Below are 23743 nucleotides of genomic sequence, written 5' to 3'. Positions count from 1 at the left end.
CAATTTAACTAATTTTGAGGTTTGGAAAAATAGCTTTGCGATGGCCGTTGTTTCCCTTTTTTTTAAGTATTAAAGTTGGTTCATATTGGTTGATACTGGGCAGTTTAAATACACGAGGTTAAATGCCAGAGCATATTAGTTTGAGAGATGTAATTACCTGTCAGGATTGCCTAATTCCACCGGCTCATGGACAATAATTTCTCCTACAGAACAGCCATCGACTCTCAGAGAACACGAACCTTGTAATAACTATTTAACTGAATTATCTCCTAAGCAAAATGCGAAGGTTTGCACATTTTATTTCATCTAATTTGCAACAATGATCCCATGAAATAGGTGCTATTGTCTTTAATGAGGGAATTGAAGCTCCATCTTATTCCATAAGTAGATGGAAGCAGTATTCCAACACAGAAGCAGGAACTATCATGAACTAAACTGCTGGGTTTACATTATCTTTTTTTTTTTTTTTTTTTTTTTTGGCCAGTCCTGGGCCTTGGACTCAGGGCCTGAGCACTGTCCCTGGCTTCTTCCCGCTCAAGGCTATCACTCTGCCACTTGAGCCACAGCTCCGCTTCTGGCCGTTTTCTGTGTATGTGGTGCTGGGGAATCGAACCCAGGGCCTCGTGTATCCGAGGCAGGCACTCTTGCCACTAGGCTATATCCCCAGCCCAAGGTTTATATTATCATTAAATAGGAAGGTTTATGCAGGCCAGGCTCATTCAATATTAGTTATTAAGAATGATTACCCATAAAATGACATTGTGCAGTAAGTTAAAGGGCTGTGTTTTTCTTTTCTTACCTTTTTTTTCTCCGGTGCCAACTGGGGCTTGAACTCAGCCTAAGGGTTATTTATCTCTTAGCTTTTTCACCCAAGGTTACTACCACTCTACCACTTGAGCCACAACTTCACTTCTGGCTTTTTGCTGGCTAGAGAGAAGAGTGTCACAGACTTTGTTGTAATCATTAAATCGCAATCGCTTGAGTAGTTGGAATTACAGGTACAAGGTACAGGCCCCAGGCTGCTTTGAAATTTAATAAAATAATTCTATCTTTAAGTGTTTTATTTGTTAACTCAATGGGTACCAACCCAAGCAGTATTGGCAATAGCATTTCTTTGTTGCTCAGTGCTGTGCTTTGGAATTTGGTGTAGGCTAGCTCCAGTAATACCATACCCAAAATATGCCACTTGGGCATATTTTAAGTTAGATGCACTTAAAAAAAAGCAGTGACCAGATTCCCGCTTTGCTTCCTTAAAGCAGGAGATAGAACTGTCATTTAGAGGATGTTTGCTCTATACCAGAAGAAAAGATTCTTACCAAGGACATGACATTGAGATTGAGAAACTTCTGTACACATAGACCTTGATAAAAATAATTACTTCCCTTTAGCTGTATCACAGGTTTAGTTGCTTTTCCATGTTGTTTCTCTTTGTTCAATGAAATACAAAAGTATTTAGAATTTTCCCCCCCCTTTTTTTTTTCTTCTTGCCAGTCCTTGGGCTTGAACTCAGGGCCTGGGTACTGTCCCTGAGCGTCTTTTGCTCAAGGCTAGCACTCTACCACTTGAGCCACAGCACCACTTCCGGCTTTTTCTGCTTATGTGGTACTGAGGAACCTAACCCAGGGCTTCATGCATGCTAGGCAAGCACTCTACCACTAAGCCACATTCCCAGCCAAGTTTGCCCTTTTTGAGGCTATTTCCTTAGGAGGGCTCCTATGCCACATAAAACTTAAATGAGATATATTTACACACTATTCTCCTGCTAATCCAGCTTATGTTAATTTAACTCAGACTCAGCTAAAAAACACTGAGTAAAATTGAATTGTTGCCTCCCTACCCATATATGTGAATAAGCATTAGATAGTATTGTGTAAGCAGTTTCTTGTGAAAGTAAACTTGAACTAGGGGCAATGAGGAGTTCTTATGGGTAATGGAAATTTAAAGGGTCTATACAAAGATTTTTTGGGGGTGGGAAATTAATCTGTCAAGGTTAGGCTGCATTTTATGTGCAAGTTACATTCTGGGGAGAAGGTAAGTTTTTTATCAGATTCTTTTTTTTTTTTTTTTTGTCAAAATTGGGGCTTAAACTCAGGACTTGAGAGCTGTCCCTGAGCTTTTTTGCCCAACGCTAGCACTCTACTACTTTGAGCCAGAGTGTCACTTCCAGTTTTCTGGTAGAGATAAAGAGTCTCATGGGCTTCTCTGCCCAGGCTGGCTTTGAACCTTGATCCTCAGATCCCAGCTTCCTGAGTTGCTAGGATTACAGGTGTGAGCCACCTATGCCTTGCACTTTATCAGATTCTGTAAGTATCTTTATGATATCTAAACATTTAAGAAACATCATGGGGCTGGGGATATGGCCTAGTGTCAAGAGCGCTTGCCTCCTATACATGAAGCCCTGGGTTCGATTCCCCAGCACCACATATACAGAAAATGGCCAGAAGTGGCGCTGTGGCTCAAATGGCAGAGTGCTAGCCTTGAGCAAAAAGAAGCCAGGGACAGTCAGTGCTCAGGCCCTGAGTCCAAGGCCCAGGACTGGCAAAAAAAAGAAACATTATGCAAGGTTCATAGCTGTAATCTGTAAATGAAGAATGCATTAAAACCTATTCATATCTTTAAAAAGTTTCTTTTTAGGCATCTTACTAAGAGAATTTTGAACTGAGCCCTGGTAGCTCAAGACTAATCTTAGCTAGTCAGGAGACTGAGATCTGAGGATCATGGTTTGAAGCCAGCCCTAACAGATAATTACAAGAGACTCTTATCTCCAATTAACCATCAAAAAACTGGAAGTGGAGCTGTGGCTCAAGTGGTAGAGTGCTAGCCTTGAGTAGAAAAGCTCAGGGACAGAGCCCAGGCCCTTAATTCAAGCTTCAGGATCCCCAGCCCCCCCCCCCCCAAATTGAGCCAAGCCTGAGGTACCCCTAATACTGATGGTGTTTTTGCACTTGCCACCTTTTCCTTTCTTTCTCTCTTGCATAAGCTGTTCTCTGCAACTTCTGCAAGTACATGTAACACAAATGAACAGTTTTCCTTTGTGTTTGCTTTTCTTGGAATCATGAAAATGTATAGGCCAGCACTTGTGGTTCTCACCTACAATCCTAGTTACTCAGGAGGATGAGCTCTAAAGGTCATGGTTTGAAGCCAGCCTGGGCAGGAAAGTCTATGAGACTCTTATCTCCAATTAACTATACTAAAAAAAAAAAACCCCAAAAAACAAAAAACACTGGAAGTGGGGCTGTGGCTCACATGGTGGAATGCCTAACCTTGAGCATAAAGGCTCAGGGACACTGCCCAGGCCCAAAGTTCAAGCCCCAAGCCCATCAAAACTAAAAATAATAAATTGGTTGAAATGACTTTTTAGAAAAGTAATTCTTCTAGGTAAATATATCTTTTCTATTAAAACAAATACCTCTTGTTGTCAGGCAACTCCCGGATAAACACTGAATAGAACATTCTATATCAAGCTGGGTGCTAGTGGCTCCCGATTGTTATCCTAGCTACTGGAGAAGCTGAGGATGGCAGTTTGAAGTAGCTGGGGAAAACAAACCAAGAGACTCTCATCTACAATTAACCACCAAAAAGCCTGAAGTGGAGCTATGGCTCAAGTGGTAGAGTACCAGTCTTGAGCAAAAAAGGTAAGGGATAGCGCCTAGACCCTGAGTTGAAGTGCCAGGACTGGTGTGCATGCATATCCGTGCAGAAACACACACAAACAAACCATCTACATTAGTGTAGATCTCAACAGAGCAGCACTGCCTCAAAAGGGGTGTTCAGTTGTTATAAGAATGAAGGGAGGAGTAGGCTGGGAATATGGCCTAGTGGCAAGAGTGCTTGCCTCGTACACATGAAGCCCTATGTTCGTTTCCTCAGCACCACATGTATAGAAAAGACCAGAAGTGGCCCTGTGGCTCAAGTTGGCAGAGTGCTAGCTGTGAGAAAAAGAGAAGCCAGGAACAGTGCTCAGGCCCTGAGTCCAAGCCCCTGTACTGGTTTAAAAAAAAAAAAGGGGGGGGGCTGGGGATATGGCCTAGTGGCAAGAGTGCCTGCCTCGGATACACGAGGCCCTAGGTTCGATTCCCCAGCACCACATATACAGAAAAACGGCCAGAAGCGGCGCTGTGGCTCGGGTGGCAGAGTGCTAGCCTTGAGCGGGAAGAAGCCAGGGACAGTGCTCAGGCCCTGAGTCCAAGGCCCAGGACTGGCCAAAAAAAAAAGAAAAAAAAAAAAAAAAGAAGCCAGGGACAGTGCTCAGGCCCTGAGTCCAAGCCCCAGGACTGGCCAAAAACAAACAAACAAACAAAAAAAAAAAAAAAAAGGATAAAGGGGTAGAATAGTATAGATTGGACAGAGGCCAGAGATATGACACCTCCTGCTATGCAAGATTTGCAATTTCTGGGTAAAGTGAGGAAATGGCTTCTTTTTTGTAAAACTTACCAATCAAGCCAGGTATTGGTGGCCTCATACCTATAATCCTAGCTACTCAGGCAGCTGAGATCTGAGGATTGTGGTACAAAGCCAGTTCAAGTTGGAAAGCCCATGAGACTGTTTCCAATTAACTAGTAAAAAGTCAGAAATGATGTTGTGGCTCAAAGTGGTAGAAGACTAACGTTGAACACAAAAGCTCAGGGACAGCACCCAGGCCCTGAGTTAAAGCCCTGACACAAACAACAACTGAAGAACCTGAGTAGCCGTTGCACCTCCATATTGTAGCTTGGGCCTGACTGGGCCCTGAAGCTTCCTGAAAAAACTGCAGAACATGCTAATGTGAAGAGCCTGAACAAAATGCAGTCTAAAATAATCAAGGTAGCCAGAGACTTCGTTTGACCAGAGGTCAGTTAAAGTTAGAATGCTTTAGCCATTGTGACATAAAGGAAAGGTATTGAAGTGTGGCCAGTGTGTTTTGTGTTCCTGAAACGTGGTTAATGTGTCCCTCATAAATGAGAGTAGCTACTTCTGAGAAATAAGGCCCACTCCCAGCAGGTGTGTGACTTAAGGCCATAAACCTGCCCCTGTGAAGTGCAGAAGTACAGAGAAGTGAAGTACAGAAGTGCAGAGATGCCAGGAAATGTATCAATAACTCCTTTGGGCAGTGAAACTCTCATAATAACCAGTAATCAAAATAGCAGGAAATTCCAGATATCCCCTCAAGTCAAGAATGACTTGGACAAACACCCTTGAGACTTAGGTCATTTTCTTAAACCAATCATTGTAAAGCCCACAAGTTAGCCAATCATCTTTAGTCGTTATGTCATTGCTATGTTGTTTATGATTTTCCCGCGATGAAATGTGATTTGCTGTATGCTACTGTGGAAGCCCTATAAAAACACTGCTGAATGGAGGATCGGGGCTCTCGATTCAGACCTGCTGCGTTGGTGATGATCGTGAGCCCAGGCTCGAGCTTGCAATAAAGACTCTCCTGTGATTACATCAGCTTTCGGATCCTTTGGGGACCACGAATTCTGGGCATAACACAACAATAACAACAAAACTTACCAATCATTGCACACGGTTTAGAACATGTAGCCTAGTGTGGCTTTTCTTTCTCTGTAGTCAATTATTGCATACCTATTCAATTTATATGGCTAGAAGCACATAAAGATACAGGTAACTGTGCTAAGAATTTTACAAATTATAACAGGCTTGGACCCAGCTGAAAACTGGATTTCAACAGCATAAAACACTCCATTTTCCCATCCTTCTTTGTACACTGTTCATCATAAATATAGTCTATGTTATCCATGAAATCTTAGAATTCTCTGTGTGTGGTGTGCCAGCACCAGTCCTAGAGCTTGAATACAGGGCCTGGGCTCTGTCCCTTAGCTTTTTTGCTGGAGGCTGGTGCTCTGGCACTCCACTTCTGGCTTTTTGGTGGTTAGAGATAAGATTCTCATGGAGTTTCCTGCCTGGGCTGGTTAGATTTCAGCCCATGAGTAGCTATAATTACAGAATTAGACTTGGCTTGGAACTTTCATATTTTATTTATTTTTATTTTTTGTCTGTCATGGGGCTTGAACTCAGAGCCTGGGCACTGTCCCTGAGATTTTGGCTCAATGCTTGTGTTCTACCACTTTAAACCACAGTGCCATGTCTGGTTTTCTGGTGGCTAATTGGAGTTAAGAATCTCCTGAACTTTCCTGCAGGGGCTGGCTTCAACTGTGATCATCAGATCTCAGCCTCCTGAATAGCTAGGGTTACATCTTTTCTAAAGCCTTTGTTTTAAATACATGTTCTTGAATAAAGAAAAAGACCTGGGGATCTGGGTATTTTATCTGTTTTCTAGTTACTTGCATAGTGAAGTTGTGCTTAAATACACTGTATATCATGCCACTTTTTAAATTCAAAATTCCAGTTAGGTCATTATATTTGTTAGCATTTCCCTAGCCTCAGATCCTTAGTTCCTCCCACTAGCCCCCAGATCCACTCATACCTAATAAGCCACTCCTATTCACTACCTACCTACTTCCCCTTTACCCCCAGAGAGAGAAGCTACCACCTGGATAAGGTGCAGATGCCATGTAGCTCCCTCTCAATGGGAACTATGGCCCCACTAATAAACCTCCTTATGAACCTTCTTTGCCTGTCTGTGATTATCTCCACATGGTCCCCTGGGATGGCTGGGACATATCCTTTCAATATTGATCTTTAAATTGAGATTGGATTTATGTATTATATTATCAGCCCCCCAAATACCCATTGACAATCATTTCCCCTCTGCTCCCCCCTTTGTAGCCTCTGGCTTTCTTTCTGTCTTTATGGGTTTGCCTGTCTTAGACATTTCATGTGAGTGGGATTGTACAGTATCTGACTTTTTTTTCATTCAGTGTATGTATATGTGATGTGGTGTGTGTGTGTGTGTGTGTGTGTGTGTGTGTGTGTGTGTGTGTGTGTGCTAGTCCTGGGGCTTGAACTTAGAGCCTGTGTGATGTTCCTGATGTTGCTTTTTTGTGCAAGGATAATGTAATGGCATCCGAGGGGGGGAATCCCCCATCCCTCCAAGAGTCCTTTTTTACCTCTCAGGTAAAAAGATGAATTTATTCGGAAGTTCCTGATGGACTGGTCCCAGGTTTCAGAAAAACATATAACACAGAACAAGACAGCAGTGGCACAGAGACTTACTTCCAGAGGATTTACCAACAAACCAATTCAGCTCCAATGGAGAGCTGACTTGGGACACCATGGGGACAACAGAAACAAGACTTGAACATGTGGCATGGTGTAATGGCACCTGAGCTCGCCTGCCCCTAAATAGGGTCAGGTCTGGGGGGCAGGGTCATCATAGGAAACTCCCATTTCCAAGCACTTGACAGACAGGTTCAGTAACCTATAGGCCATGTGCCCACCCCTGTCTCTTGGGGTTCAGGAACCCCCTTCCAGTGGGAATCCAAGCACGAACTGGTGCGTGGATTTGGAGGCACTATTGTTTACAGGGAGAGGGAATTGTCCAGGGCCTCTGAGCTGAGGGAGCTGGGGAGATAGTGGAGATAGAGTCAGCTTCTGCCCTCTTTCTCTGGCCAGATCTGACCTCCATATTGCAGATAACACTGGAGCCACAACTTCACTCCCAGCTTTTTTTTGCCAGTCTTGGGGCTTGGATTCAGAGCCTGAGCACTGTCCCTGGCTTCTTTTTTGCTCAAGGCTGCTACTCTGCTACTTGAGCCACAGCGCCACTTCTGGCCGTTTTCTATACATGTGGTGCTGGGGAGTTAAACCTAGGGCTTCATGTATATGAGGCAAGCACTCTTGCCACTAGGCCATATTCCCAGCCCTACTTCCAGCATTTTTGATGCTTAATTGTAGACAGAGTCTTATGGACCTTCCTGCAGGCTGGCTTCGACTCATAATTCTCAGTCTTTTGAGTAGCTAGGATTACTGGTATGAGCCACTGGCACCTGGCTTTTTTTTTTTTTTTTTAAATCCTGGGTCTTAAACTCAGGGCTTGGGGCTGTCCATTAGTTTTTATGTTTAAGACTAGTGTTCTAGGGCTGGGAATGTGGCTTAGTGGTACAGTGATAGCCTAGCATGAAGCCTTGAGTTAGATTCCTCAGTACCACATACACAGAAAAGCTGGAAGTGGCGCTGTGGCTCAGGTGGTAGAGTGCTAGCCTTGAGCACAAGAAGCCAGGTACAGCGCCCAGGCCTTGAGTTCAAGCCCCAGGACTGGCAAAAAAAAAAAAAAAAAAAAAAAAAGACTAGTGTTCTACTACTTAAGCCACACCTCCATTTCCATTTCTGGCTTTGGGGGTGGAGATGGTTGGGGTTATTAATTGGCAATAAGCCTCTTACAGACTTTCTTGTCTGGGCTGGCTTCAAACCACAGTCCTTTAGATCAACCTCCTGTGTAGCTAGGATTACAGTTATGAATCACCTATGCCTGGTCTTTTGGTGTGTTTTTAAATGTCATCCTACATTGTAGCATGCATCAGTACTTTCTTTTTTTCTTTTTTTTTGCCAGTGCTGAGGCTTGGGACTCAGGGCCTGAGTATTGCCCCTGGTTTCTTTTTGCTCAAGGCTAGCACTCTACCACTTGAGCCATAGCACCCCTTCTGACTTTATGTGTGTGTGTGTGTGTGTGTGTGTGTGTGTGGTGATGAGGAATTGAACCCAGGGCTTCGTGTATGTTAGGCAAGCAGTCTATCACTAGGCCATATTCCCATTGCCCAGTACTTTCTTTTTTATGGCTAAATAATAAATGGATGTTTTATAATTATGTGGGTAGGAACAAATTGTACATTTTGATTCAGGATTAAAAAAGAGGACATTGGCAAAATACTTGCTATTTTGGTATAGAAAGGAATTTTGATCAGAGCCACTGATTTAGCTAGAAAGACAAACATGTACATACAAATGTAAACAAATGAATTGTTATTAGGAGATCGTTTTGTGTGTGTGTGTGTGTGTGTGTGTGTGTGTGTGTGTGTGTTTACCCCTGGGGCTTGAACTCAAGACCTGGGAACTGTCCCTGAGCTTCTTTTGCTCAAGGCTCAAGGCTAGTGCAGTACCACTTGAGCCACAGCACCACTTTTGGCTTGTTTCTCAGTAGTTTATAAGAACCTCAGAGACTTTCTGGCCTGGTCTGGCTTCCAACTGAGATCCTCAGATCTCAGCTTCCCGAGTAGCTAAAATTGCAGGCATGAGCTACCAGTACTTGGCAAAAAGTTCATAGGTAAAGCTTAGACAGTGGTTAGATATGAATGGTAGATTCTGTTCACTTAAGAAGTTGGACTGAGATATAGTTATTCAAGAGGTAAATTGGCATCCTTAGTGCAACTTTTCCATTTCAAGTGATCTTTCCTTTTAGTAGTCGTTAAGGTGATAAAGAAAATCAGAAGAAGTAATATGATTCTTCTGAGAACACCATAGAATAGCTTGCGCCGCCTGGTGACATTCTGAGGGGATGGGCTTTGCAGAGCAAAGCTGGAAGCTGCAAACAGTGAAACCACGAGGAGCTCTACCTCTGTGTCCCCCGAGTACCTTTGGCCTAAGCAATTTAGGCTCAACTGGGCCCCCGTAGCGCGCCCTGCTCAGCTGTGGGGGGCGGGGCCTCCGTCGAGCATGGCGGGCGAGCTGGAGAGTATCAAGATGCTAAGCGGGCTGCTGAGCGGCCTGGCTCAGGACGCCTTCCACAGGCACCCGGGCATCACCGAGGAGCTGCTGCAGAGCCAGCTCTGCCCAGATGTGCCCCCTGAGGAGTTCCGCCCCTTTCTGGCCAAGATAAAGGGGATTCTTAAGGTACTGCGCTTCCTTGAACTCTCCTCAGGAGAGTCCAGTCTCTCCCCCGCCGCCCCGGACCCGGAGGGGCGGGCTTTCCTCCTCAGGCTTCCCAGGCTGGGCTCCACGTCCGAGGGCCTCGTTCTGTCCCCTCTCCACTTTACCCTAAAGGTGTGATCCCTTTTGCCCCAGACCCTGTCCCCGGGGCTGGCCGAACATATCCACGGTGACCACTCCGGGTTTTTCTCCAACTTTTTTTTCCTTTAGCATATACTAATTGTGTAAGAGGTGTCACCATGGTAATTTGCTCATGCATATAATATAATTTAGACAGATTAACCTCATCTATTTCTCTTTGCATCTCTCCTGCCCCCTTATTCCATACCCTAGAAATTTCACATCTCTGTGTGTGTCCTCAAACTAGGGCTTGAACTCAGAACCTTGTCAGGGTCTTGCGCTCTTGTTCTGCTTTTTCTTTTCTTTTCGTTTTTTTGGCCAGTCCTGGGCCTTGGACTCAGGGCCTGAGCACTGTCCCTGGCTTCTTTTTGCTCAAGGCTAGCACTCTGCCACTTGAGCCACAGCACCACTTCTGGCCGTTTTCTGTATATGTGGTGCTGGGGAATCGAACCCAGGGCTTCATGTATACGAGGCAAGCACTCTTGCCACTAGGCCATATTCCCAGCCCTTGTTCTGCTTTTTCTCTCAAGGCTGATGCTGAAGTGGAGGTGTGGCTCAATGGATGGAACGCCAGAGAGAGCTTGAGGGCCAAAAACTAATAAATATTTGGATACCTGCTGCCTGTCAAAGACATGAAAATTTGTCATTTGCTTGAGAATTAGGTTGATTTACATGTATATCTTGCAGTATCATCTGAAGGATGATATAATTGTTTTATTTATTTTTGTGCTGGTAGCAATAGAACTGAAGGCCTTGCACATGTTAGGCAAGTTCTCTACCACTTGAGCCATGCCCTCAATCCTTTTAAGGCAATACTAGGGTTCGAACTATGGGCTTTGTGCATGCCACACAGTTGCTCCATAAGTAAGTCATATCCTGAGCCCTTTTTGCTTTTTAAAAAAATAAGGTGCTTTTGGAAAACCTTTTTGGAAATATAAGATTCAGGCCTAGGCTGGCCTGGACCATGATCCTTCTGTTTCCGTGTAGTGGGGATGACAAAGCTTATACTGCTATTCTGCGCCTTTTATTGATTGCGATTGGGCATGGGGGGAGTTTTAAAAACTCTTTGCCTGAGCTGTCTTCGAATTTCAGTCCTCCTTATTTCTGCGTCCTGAGAACTTAGGAACAGTCATGAAGCACTATGCATTGCCTTTATTTTGTTTTATGAGATAGGATATTTGTACATTATCTCACTAGTTAAGCATGTTAGCTATACTATTCAGTGCTTGAGATAAGCAGCAAGCCTCACAGTCCTCACCCTTGTGGATCATATAATTTCCCAGAGAATATAAACATTAAGAAAGTACTTACATGGGCTGGGGATATAGCCTAGTGGCAAGAGCGCTTGCCTCGTATACATGAAGCCCTGGGTTCGATTCCCCAGCACCACATATACAGAAAATGGCCAGAAGTGGCGCTGCGGCTCAAATGGCAGAGTGCTAGCCTTGAGCAAAAAGAAGCCAGGGACAGTGCTCAGGCCCTGAGTTCACGGCCTAGGACTGGCCAAAAAAAAAAAAGAAAGTACTTACAAGTAAAATAATTCCTAATCTAGCTTTATAACAGGGTCAAGGAAAGGGAAGAGAAAAAATTTAAAAAGTTATTTATTGAACTGAAAGAAAATGTTAGATGTAGCATAGAACTAGTTTTCCTTGCTCTAATTGTCTATACCGGGTCCCATGGTAGTGTTCTCTCATAAATATTATGGACTAATATTATAATTATGCTTTTGCTGGATGAAGGTTTAGCTGTCTTGAGATCGTTTTGCTTTGTTTTGTTTTTGTTGGTTGTGAGGCTTGAACTCAGGGCCTGGGCACTGTCCTTGAGCTTTTTTGCTGAAGGCTAGTGCTCTACCACTTAGAGCCAGAGCTCCAATTTTTCTGGTGGTTAATTGGTGATAAGAGTTGCATGGACCTTCTTGCCCAGTCTGGCTTTGACCTTTGTTCCTCAGATAAAGCCTCCTGAATAGCTAGGATTACAGGTATGAGCCACTAGGGCCCAGCTTGTCCTGGGATCTTATTTTAAGTTTCTTTGGGGCCAGATTCAGTTTTTTTTTTTTTTTTTTTCAGATTCAGTCTTAAAGCATCAGTCAAATGGACCAAGATGTTTGCAGCATCTTTTTTTTTTTTGTCAGACATGGGCCTTGAACTGAGGGCCTAGGCACTGTCCTTGAGCTCTTCAGCTCAAGGCTAGTTAGTGCTCTACCACTTTGAGTCACAGCAACACTTCTGGTTTTCTGGTGGTTAGTTAGAGATAAGTGTCTCATAGACTTGCCTGCCCTGGCTGGCTTTGAACCACGATTCTCAGATCTCAGCCTCCTGACTAGCTAGGATTATAGGTGTGAGCTACTGGTGCCTGACATTACTGCATTTTTTTTCATTGAGACTCAGTGTACTTACTATACCTCTTGACAGATACTGAAGCATTTTTTAAGGAAGCTTCTTAAAAAACGGGATGTTTGGCAAAAAGTGATAGAGTACCTGTCTGAGGGGCTCTAATTTCAAACCTGAAAACTGCCAGAAAAAAGTAAAAAGAAAACATGCATATGTGAAGTAGTAGGCATTGTTTCATGGAGTGTGACTTTATTTTTATTCTGGAAGTTTAGGATTTTCTTGTTTTCCTTTGTTTTCTTGTTATTGGTGTGTGGCCTGATTTTATTACTCAGGCTACTATATATTTTTTCAGTCTAGACACTCATGACCTTTAGTTCTGGAAAAGTTGTACAGTCAGCCCTCCATATACTTGGGTTTTTCATTCAAAGATCTAACCAACTGAGGGTCAAAAATATTCAGAAAAACTGAGCACTGGTGTCCCACACTTGTAATCTTAGCTACTCAGGAGGCTGAGATCTGATGATCAAGATTCAAAGCCAGCCTAAGGCAACAAAGTCTATGAGACTGTTCTCTCCAATTAACCAGCAAAAAGCCAGAAATGGAGTTGTGGCTTAAAGGGTAGAGCACTAGCCTTGAGCACAAAAGCTAAGGGACAGTGCTTAGATCCTGAGTGCAAGTTCTAGGACCAACACACACACACACACTCGCATGCACGCATGCACTCATACACAATCACGAAAAATTTCTTCTATATTGGACATGTATTGACTGCTTTTTGGTCATTGTTCTCTAGTCAATGCTGTGTAAAAATTATTTATATAACATTTATATAGTGCTACTTTATCATAGGTAATCTAAAGGTGGTTTAAAGGATTATATGTAGGTTATATGCAAATATGTCATTTTACATAAGGGTGTTGAGTATCCATGGAGTTAGGTATCTATCAGTATCTTTTTTTTTTTTTTTTTTGGCCAGTCCTGGGCCTTGGACTCAGGGCCTGAGCACTGTCCCTGGCTTCTTCTTGCTCAAGGCTAGCACTCTGCCACTTGAGCCACAGCGCCACTTCTGGCCATTTTCTGTATATGTGGTGCTGGGGAATTGAACCTAGGGCCTCATGTATACGAGGCAAGCACTCTTGCCACTAGGCCATATCCCCAGCCCCTATCAGTATCTATTTAAAACTAATCTTCACAGATGATTAGAAATAAATGTATTCTTACTTTATGTTATTTTTGTGTAACACTTGGGGCTTGAACTCTGGGCCTTAAGTGGGATGCTGGTGGCGCATGCCTGCAATCCTAGCTAATCAGGAGACTTAAGATGTAAGGATTGAGGTTTGAAGCCAGTTTGGGCAGGGAAGTCCTTGAGACTCATAATGGTTGGAGATAATTAAACTGAAGAGAAGTTGTGGCTTAAGTGGTAGAGTGCTAGCCTTGAGGAAAAACCCTCAGGGAAAGCACCCAGGCCCTGAGTTTAAGCCCCAGGACTGGCGTGAGCGCGCGCGCGCACACACACACACACTATATAGTATATAAAATATTAATATAGTATATAAAGTATGTAATACATAATGTATCATATATATATGTATATATGTGTGCCTGTTGTAGGGCCTGGACTCAAGACTTCTTACTTTAGTTTCTTACCCCTTTCGCCCCCCCCCCTTTTTTTTTTTTCCTGTTAGCTCTCTAGCATTCTAAATTTTCAAATGTTATACCTTCTGGACTCAAAGATAACACTTCACTTCCACAGCTTCTTTCTGGCTTTTTTTTTTGGCTGGTCCTGGGGCTTGAAGTCAGAGCCTAGGTATGTCCCTGAACTTTTTTGCTCAAGTCTAGCACTCTACCATTGAGCCACAGCACCACTTCTGGCTTTTCCTGAGTGGTTTATTGGAGTTAAGAGTCTCACAGACTTTCCTGCCAGGGCTGGCTTTGAACTGCCATCCTCAGATCTCAGCCTCCTGAGTAGCTGTGCCACTAGCACCTGGCTTTTTCTGGCTTTTTTTGTGGTTAATTGGTGATAAAAGTTTTACATGGACTAGATTTTCCTGCCCAGTATGGCTTTGAACCTAGATCCTCAGATCTTAGCCTCTCGAATAGCTAGGATTATAAGAATGAGCCATCAGCACCTGGCATCTTCTTCAACTTTTTAATAGACTTTCTTTGTCTTCTATCTTTTTACTTGATATTTCCGTTTGATCATGTTATCTGAACAGTATTTTATGTTTGGCTGATATTCTCTCTTTGAGGAATGCATGCTATAACTTTTTCATTTGATTTAAAAAAATGTACCCATGTTTACTTTTGACTTTTACATAAGTAAGTTAAATTTTTTTGAGACAGGCTTTGTAGCCTAGGTTGGCCTCAGACTTGAGATTCTCAGCCTCCTGAGTTGCTCAGATTGCCAGATTACTTGATTTTTTTTCTTTTTCCAGTGCTGTTTTTCAGTGTTAAAAATATAATCTAGTTGTATATAGCATTGGTGAAAGCTCTTTATTATAGACACAGTGTGTGTGTGTGGTGGTGGGGGCTTGAATTCAGGGACTCTCCCTTAGCTTTATTGTTCAAGGCTGACACTCTATGAATTGAGCCACTCGTCCACTTCCAGCTTTCTGTTGGTTAATTGGAGATAAGAGTATCTTGGATTTGTCTGCCTAGTCTAGCATCAAACTCAGCTGGCTTTGAACCAGGATCCTTAGATCTCAGCCTCCTCAGTAGCTATAGCCACTGATGCCTGGTTTTAGCAGCTTTTGATAAAGTTTATATTGCTAAGATACTTTGGGATACAGATAGAAGTTAAGTGCTAGTGAAAGAATGAATACTCAGTCTTTTTTTTTTTTGTGGTCAGTTGTGGGGCTTGAACTCAGTGCCTGGGTGCTGTCCCTAAGCTCTTTTGCTCTACCACTTTGAGCCACACAGCTCCATTTCTGATTTTTGAGTGGTTAATTGGAGGTAAGAGTCTGTCAGGGACTTTTCTGTCCAGGCTAACTCTGATCCGTGATCATCTGATCTCAACCTCTGAGTAGCTAGGATTACAGGTGTGAGCCCCCAGTACCCTGCTCAATTATTTTTAATAATCTAGTATTATTTTAAAAGCACAATTTGATTCTAAATACTTGGAAAATTTTGTGGAAGGTATTTACAGTAAGAGAAGAAGCTTAAGTGCATTTAGTATCAAATTTGCAAAATAGTTGACTCAATGACTTTTTTTTTGTTGGTGTGGGGCTTGAACTCTGGGCCTGGGCGCTGTCCCTGAGCTCTTCATCCCAAGGTTAGTGCTTTATCACTTTGAGCCCCAGTGCCACTTCCGTTTTTCTTAATTGGATTTTTGAGTGGTTAATTGGAGGTAAGAGTCTGTCAGGTACTTTCCTGCCCAGGCTGGCTTTGAACTGCAATCCTCAGATCGCAACCTCCTGAGTAGCTATGATTACAGGCATGAGCCACCAGTGCCCAGCTACTCAATAACTTTTTAATATTTTTGGCTAGTCCTGGTGCTTGGACTCAGGGCCTGAGCACTGTCCCTGGCTTCTTTTTGCTCAAGGCTACTAGCACTCTGCCACTTGAGCCACACCCACTTCTGGCCGTTTTCTATATATGTGGTGCTGGGGAATCGAACCCAGGGCTTCATATATACGAGGCAAGCATTCTTGCCACTAGGCCATATTCCCAGCCCCCTCAATGACTTTTTAATCAGAAGAATATAATATCAGCTTCTGTATGGAGATTTATTTTATAGAGTATGTTGAATTCCTCATTCTTGTGAAAAAGCCAGATTTTTTTTGCTGTTGAACAGGTTGGTCATGGGGCTTAAACTTAGGGCCTGGGTGCTGTCCCTGAGGTCTTTTGCTCAAGGCTAACACTCTACCCCTTTGAGCCCCAGCAACACTTCTGGTGTTCTGATGGTTAATTGGAAATCAGAGTCTCATGGACTTTCCTGCTCAGGCTGTGGTGCCAAGTTGCAAGACCACCACCAAGAAGACCACCGAGACTCAGACATTCCGAAATGCAAAAGCAAGGCAAGGCTTTATTAAGCGAGTTGCAACTCGGGCCTCGTCCTACCCACCGACACAGCGGAGGTTAGGAGGGAGCCCCGAGCAGTGATTACACAGGGCTTATAAAGGCAAAGAACAAGGTTACAACAATCAGGTGTTCAAGCAAGCAAGATTAGGACACGGGTACAAATCTAATTGGCTCAGGGTTCGATTCTTAAATGGGGTTCATGTGGTAAAATGGGGCCTGACTTCAAAGTCTGGCACTTCAAGGCTGGCTTCAAACTGTGATCCTTAGATCTCAGCCTCTTGAGTAGCTAGGATTACAGTTGTGAGTCACCAACTTCTAGCTCAGATTTCTTTTTTTTAAACATTGAGCATTTTTGTCTTTGCAATAGGTTTTTCATGTACTATATAAAGTAGAAAGGTTCTACTCTATAGGGTAGTTGCTTTTTTGTTTTTACTCATTTTGGGAGTGTATAAGTGAAGAAAAATTTGTTATGCAGTGATTTTATTTTGCTAGAGTAGTTTAATAATGAATTTTACCTTTCAATTTTAGGTAGAACAATAAGACATTAATTTGAACATAAGATAGTTATAAATTATTGGCCTTAACATATTTAGAGTAGGGAACATAAATAGAAGAGCCCCCCCACCCCCTTTTTTTTTGGCCAGTCCTGTGCCTTGGACTCAGGGCCTGAGCACTGTCCCTGGCTTCTTTTTGCTCAAGGCTAGCACTCTGCCACTTGAGCCACAGCACCACTTCTGGCCATTTTCTATATCTGTGGTGCTGGGGAATTGAACCCAGGGCTTCATGTATAGGAGGCGAGCACTCTTGCTACCAGGCCATATTCCCAGCCCTAGAAGAGCCTTTTTAATATTTACTCTATTACTAAATCATACTTTTTTTTTTGTTACAGTACTGGTAGTTGAGACTCAGGGCCTTATTTGCTCCTGTAGCTTTCCTTTTGGCTGCTAGCTGGTGTTCTTTTTTCTGGCCAGTCCTAGGGCTTGAGCTCAGAACCTAGGCACTGTCCCTGAGCTTCTTTTGCTCATGGCTAGCACTCTGCCACTTGCTAGCTGGTGTTCTTGAGTGAAGTCTTCAGTCTAGCATTGTATTGATTAATTGGAATCAAGAGTCTTGTAAATTTTTCTGATGCAGTTGGTATTGAACTGTGATCCTTTTAAGACTTCACCTTCTGAGTAGCTAGTATTATAGGTGTGAGCCACTGGCACCTGGCCCAACCTTTGTTTTAAATGTAACTTGTTTGTGAATACATTTTATGTCTTAGTACTTGTGTGTCTTAGCTATAGGCAATGATTCTGTTTTCTTACTGTAGGTGGCAGTAGAATATTGGCTTACTAATATACTAATGAAATGCTAGAAACAACCTGTTTAAATGTTTGCTTTCTCCGGAATGTTCTAATTCAGAAAATGCCTAAATGTTGGCTACTCAACGATAAAAAAAATTATCCAAAAAAGAAGTAAAAATACCTGGCTTTATATTTTGAACTTAGGAATACTATTTTCTGGATTTAAAAAAAAATTTTTTTTTTTTGCCAGTCCTGGGACTTGAATTCAGGACCTTGTGCACTCACAGTCCCTGAGTTTCTTTTGCTCAAAGCTATCACTCTACCACTTGAACCACAGCACCAGTTCTGGCCTTTTCTGTTTATGTGGTACTGAGGAATTGAACTCAGGGCTTCATGTATCTTAGGCAAACACTCTGTCATTAAGTCACATTCCTAGCCCAGCCTCATTCCCAGCTCTATTTTCTGGAATTTTTAAAACTTTGTAAACAGAGCTATGCTATTTTTGTGTAACTAAAGCTTGCTACTTTTATTGGGAAAATTTGATATAGTTTCTCTTATGTGTGTGTTTTTAAAAAAATGCAGCTTGAGTATCCCTTACTCAAAATTAAGTGATAAAGATTAAAAAATGTGGTTAAAGAAACTGGCCTGGGGATATGGCTTAGTGGCAAGAGTGCTTGCCTCGTATACATGAGGCCCTGGGTTCAATTCCCCAGCACCACATATACAGAAAACGGCCAGAAGTGGCGCTGTGGCTCAAGTGGCAGAGTGCTAGCCTTGAGCAAAAAGAAGCCAGGGACAGTGCTCAGGCCTTGAGTCCAAGCCTCAGGACTGGCCAAGAAAAACAAGAAAAAAAAAAAAAAAAGAAAGTGATAAATGCTATCCAAAATGCTTGGGACCAGAAGTGTTTTGAATTTTAGATTTTTTCATAGTTGCATGTACAAAGTTTTAAATTAGAGGACAGGGAGTCTGGTTTAAGTGGTAGAACACCTGCCTAGGGAATAGGAGGCACTGAATTCATACCCTAATACTACTCCTTCTTAGAAGAAAGTTTTGAGTTGAAAGCATTTTCAGATTTTGTGATTAGAGTAGCTTAACTTTAATGTCTTCATATGCTAGTATGAGATTATGTCTGAAAGATACTAGTATTCTGGATATTGTTCTTTGTCATGATGTATGATATGATGGTACAACTTGTGTTATCATTTCTGTTTCCTATTTCTTAAGAGATAACTTAACCATTTTTGAACCCACTGCCCATGAGCATTAGGCTAGTGCTCTACCACTGAGCCACACCCAGCCTACATGTACTTTCTTGGTTATATAGGTGCAAACTGGAAAATTGGTTCTTGAACATTGAGTTAACTTTATAGTCATTTTTCTTTTGATATATTCTGTAGAGTATTTTGAACTTTATTGTATTTGCTACAGTTTATTTTACTAGCACAGTACATAAGAAGAAATATAGATGATAATTCATTTTTTAAAAATTTATTTATTTATTTATTCATTTTCTGGCTTGAACTCGGGGCCTGAGCACTGTCCCTGGCTTCTTTTTGCTCAAGGCTAGCACTCTGCCACTTGAGCCACAGCGCCACTTCTGGCCGTTTTCTATATATGTGGTGCTGAGGAATTGAACCCAGGGCTTCATGTGTAGGAGGCAAGCACTCTTGCCACTAGGCCATATTCCCAGCCCGATAATTCATTTTTTATGTCTTATTAATATGGAAAATAACCAGGTCTTAATTTTACAATGTTTTGTGTAGTGATATTTGGAAATCTTGGTGATTTGGGCATTTAGAATCAGGCAATGTAGGTATAGTTCTACAGACTTAGCCCATAGAGTCATAAATTTAGTTTGTTTTTCATATTCTGCTTCTATCTTATTTTTGTAGATTTGTGGCTGTTTTATTGCCTTAGAAAAGTTTGTGCGGTTTAGTTTTTTCCCCTTTTTGTAACTTTCTGTAAGGGGAAATCAATTACAATAAATATGGAGCAATTCTAAAAATGTTATTAGTTAAAACTGCTTTTTAACACTAGGTAGGCTGCTGGCCAGTGGTTATATATTATTTATGTAAAAGGGTGGCATACAAATAAATATTGTTTGGAGGAAAAAGATTAAGAATCAAATTCACAGAATCACCATTGATTTTGTTTTGCATGATAGCTGAGTTAGCATGTGACTAAAATTATAGCTCATTTTGTTGAATAACAGTGTAATTTAATATAATCCTAATGTAAGGTTCTGTAATTAGACTTGGATAATGTGGAAAGCAGCAAATTGCTTTCACGATTTCTAGCCTCAAGAGATTTCATTGAAGCAGATACTAAGCTGTTCTTTTAGATACTCAAAATCTTAGGATTAAGAACTGGCTTAATTAGTAGACTTGAAAACAAGTCATTTCTTTTTATAAATACATGTCAAGATTTTTCATTATTAAAAAGCAAGCCTCTTTCAATATTCCTACTAGTTTAGGCATAATAATTAATGTTCTTGGGGCTGGGGATATGGCCTAGTGACAAGAGTGCTTGTCTTGTATACATGAAGCCCTTGGTCCAATTCCCCAGCACCACAATATACAGAAAACGGCCAGAAGTGGCTCTGTGGCTCAAGTGGTAGAGTGCTAGCCTTGAGTAAAAAGAAGCCAGGGACAGTGCTCAGGCCCTGAGTCCAAGCCCCAGGACTGGCCAAAATAAATAAATAAATAAATAAATAGATGTTCTTTCTTCAATCTTAGGTCAGTAAACTGATGGATGGTGCAGAATTCTTTTTAATCAGGTGATAAAAATAATATGGAGGCTTTCATTCATTCCTATAAACATTAAACTATTGTGTTAAATTTGTTAGAGCTCTGTTGCTGTGACACAATACCTGAGGTAAAGAACTTAAGGGAAGGAAGTTATGTTTTGACTCATGGCTTCAGTTCATGGTTTCATTGCTTTCAGGCATTACACAAGAAAGAATATCATGGACGTAGGGGCATGTGGTGAAACAAAGCAGCTCATCTCATGATAGACAGAAGACAGAGAACATTAAAAAAAAAAAAAACCAAACACTAGTGCTCTACCACTTTGAGCCTCAGTGCCACTTTGGTTTTCTGGTGGTTATTGATAAATCTTATGGACTTTCCTGCCCAGGCTGGCTTTGAACTTCAATCCTCAGATCTCTGCCTCCTGAGTAGCTAGGATTAAAGGTGTGATCCACTGGCTTTTTTTTTTTTTTTTCTGGTTCTGGGGTTTGAATTTAGGACCTGGGCACTGTCCCTGAGACTCTTTATATTCAAGGCTAGTGCTCTAATACTTAAGCCACAGCATGACTTCCAGCTTTTTTTCTAAGTAGTTTATTGGGGATAAGAGTCTTACTGGCTTTCCTGCCTGGGTTGGCTTTGAACTGTGATACTCAGATCTCAGCTAGGATTACAGGGGCAAGCCATTGGCGCCCAGCTTTTTTTTTTTTTAATGCTAAGAACTAAGACCCTTGTTCATGATAGGCAAGCATTTTACCACTAAGTTATATCCCCAGTCCTTGGGATTTTTGTTTTTTTTTTCTGGAAAAAGTTTCAATGTGTAGCTTAGATTGGTCTTAAATTCACTACATAGCCCAGGCTGGCTTCTAACTCATGATCCTTCTGCCTCTACTCCTTAGGCATGTGTCACCATTTCTGGCTATTACCAGAATCTTTTAGCCAATGGGTTTGACATTTTTCAGATTCAAATAATTAAATTTCTTGGATGCTTCATCCCAATGATTTTTTGTCTAGAAAGCTGGCAGAGGATGTGTGTATTTGGAAAATGCATTTGGAAAACTGATAGGAAGTTGGAGGATTGTGAGCTTTAAGACCAGCTCTGGCTGGGGATATGGCCTAGTAGCAAGAGTGCTTGCCTTGTATAAATGAGGCCCTGGGTTCAATTCTCCAGCACCACATATACAGAAAATGGCCAGAAGTGGCACTGTGGCTCAAGTGGCAGAGTGCTAGCCTTGAGCAAAAAGAAGTCAGGGACAGTGCTCAGGCCCTGAGTCCAAGGCCCAGGACTGGCAAAAAAAAAAAAAAAAAAAAAAAGACCAGCTCTGGCCCACAGAGTGAGTTTGAGGCTTTCCTGTGCTATACAATGAGACCTTGATTTAAAAAGCTAAAAATGATAGAAAAGCAGTAAACAGAATAGAAACTGGATGTGCCGGCTTATTCCTGTTTTGGGACTTCACTAAAAAAAATAGGAGGCCAAAAACAAGCCTGAAGGGGGCTGGGAAGATGGCCTAGTGGTAGAGTGCTTGCCTCACATATGTGAAGACCTGGGTTTGATTACTCAGCACCACATACACAGAAAAAGCCAGAAATGGCACTGTGGCTCAAGTGGTAGAGTGCTAGCCTTGAGCAAAAAGAAGCCAGGGATAGTGCTCAGGCCCTGAGTTCAAGCCCCAGGACTGGTAAAAAAACAAACAAAAAACCCACAAACAAGCCTGAAGATCAATAGAACAGACTAGAAGATCAAAAATAAAACCATACACTTAAAGTTATCTGATATTTGACAAAGGAGCCAAAAACCTACAGTGGAAAAAAGATAACCTCTTCAATAATTAGAGTTGGGAAAACAGGATATCTATATGTAGAAAACTTAAAATGAATCCCTGTGTGTCACCATGCACCATTATCAACTCAAAGTGGATCAAGTCAGACCAAAACTAATAAAGCAATCAAGAAAGGTGCTCGCCTAGCATGCATGAAGCCCTGGGTTCAATTCCTCAGTACCACATAAACAGAAAAAGCTGAAAGTGGCACTGTGGCTCAAGTGGTAAAGTGCTAGCCTTGCATGAAAGACGCTCAGGGATAGTGCCCAAGCCCTGAGTGCAAGCCCCAGGACCGGCAAAGAAAAAAAAAATTTAAACATAGACCTTTCTTATGACCCAGCCATACCCCTCTTGGGCATCTGTCAAGATCATTACAAGTCAAGTTACAGTAAAGACACACGTACATCCATGTTCATTGTTGCACTATTCACAGTAGCCAAATTATGGAAACAGCCCATATGCCTTACAACAAAAAAGGATCAAGAAAATGTGGTACATATACACAATAGAATTTTACTCACCTATTAGAAAGAATAGTATTATGTCATTTGCAAGGTAATGGATAGACCTAGAACAAATCATGCTAAATGAGGTAAGCCAAGCTCTGAGAGACAAACAGCACATGTTTTCTCTCATTTGTGACAGCTAGATCTAAAATACAACTGGATATGATAACATATCAGGACTGTAGGCATTCACAAATAGACTAAAAGAGGATACTCTTAGGAAAGAAACCCAAAGATGTAACTTCTGTGAATAATTAAAATACTATTTATTGAAATGAACTCTAGGAAATGGAAACACATGTTTTTGTTATTGGTGGTGGTGGTAGTGATGTTTGTTTTTGGTATTTTTTTTCCTTCTGGGGGAGAAAGAGAGAAGTATAGAAAGGGACAAAGGAAAGGCGAACAAACGCAAACATGCTATTTAGTACACACTATATGGAACAAGAACCTTGTAACTTGTAGACAGGGGTGGGAGAGGGAAACTGGGAAAAGTGAAGGAAGGGGTGACATTGTCCAAAAACAAAACAAAACACAAAAAAAGAATTATACTCATTACTTGACTTAGGAAATAGTAACTCCTCTGTACAATACCTTATTAACAATAAAATTACATTAAAAATAAAAAAGTATCAAATACAGAATAGGTGTTCAATAAAGATTAGATAAAATAAAAACAAAAATAAAAACACATAGGTAGCTGGACGCCTGTGGCTCACACCTGTATTCCTAGCTACTCAGGAGACTGAGACCTAGAGGATCCTACTTCAAGCCAGCCCTTGCATATCTAAATATTTTATATCTAAATAACTGAGGGGGTGGGGTGGGCGGGAGAAAGCTGTACTGAAGAGGTAGCTCATGTTGTAGAGTGCCAGCCATGAACAAAAATGCTAAGCAAGAGCATGAGGTTGAGGTCAAGCCCCAGTACTCCTTCCCCTATTAAAAACAAAACGAAAAAATAATCCTTCCTCGCCCCCCAAAATAAAAACAAAAGACTAGATTTTTTTCTTTTGACCACTTCCTTCCCTTCCTCCCTTCTTCCCTTCTTCCCTCTTACTTTCTTTTACTCTTTCTTCCATACTGGTACTGGGGCTTGAACTCGGGGTCTGGGCTGTCCCTGAACTTTTGTGTTCAAGGCTGGCACTCTACTGTTTGAGC

The 23743-nt window shown here is 41.9% G+C and overlaps 1 protein-coding gene across 2 annotated transcripts in view; it reads left to right on the top strand.

Moving 5' to 3' along the window:
* The first annotated feature begins 9536 nt into the window (after positions 1-9536).
* The window catches only part of Commd1 (copper metabolism domain containing 1), a 118169-nt gene continuing 103962 nt past the window's right edge, over positions 9537-23743 (top strand). For both annotated transcript variants that reach the window (XM_048352842.1, XM_048352843.1), the window contains exon 1: positions 9537-9729. In XM_048352842.1, the coding sequence (XP_048208799.1) occupies positions 9553-9729 (177 nt within the window). In that variant the 5' untranslated portion in view covers positions 9537-9552. The remainder of the gene's footprint in view (positions 9730-23743) is intronic.

The sequence above is a fragment of the Perognathus longimembris genome, chromosome 8 (assembly GCF_023159225.1).
Source record: "Perognathus longimembris pacificus isolate PPM17 chromosome 8, ASM2315922v1, whole genome shotgun sequence".
Lineage (NCBI taxonomy): Eukaryota > Metazoa > Chordata > Mammalia > Rodentia > Heteromyidae > Perognathus > Perognathus longimembris.
The sequence above is the reverse complement of the archived record's forward strand: the minus strand, read 5'-3'. Positions and strand labels throughout refer to the sequence as shown.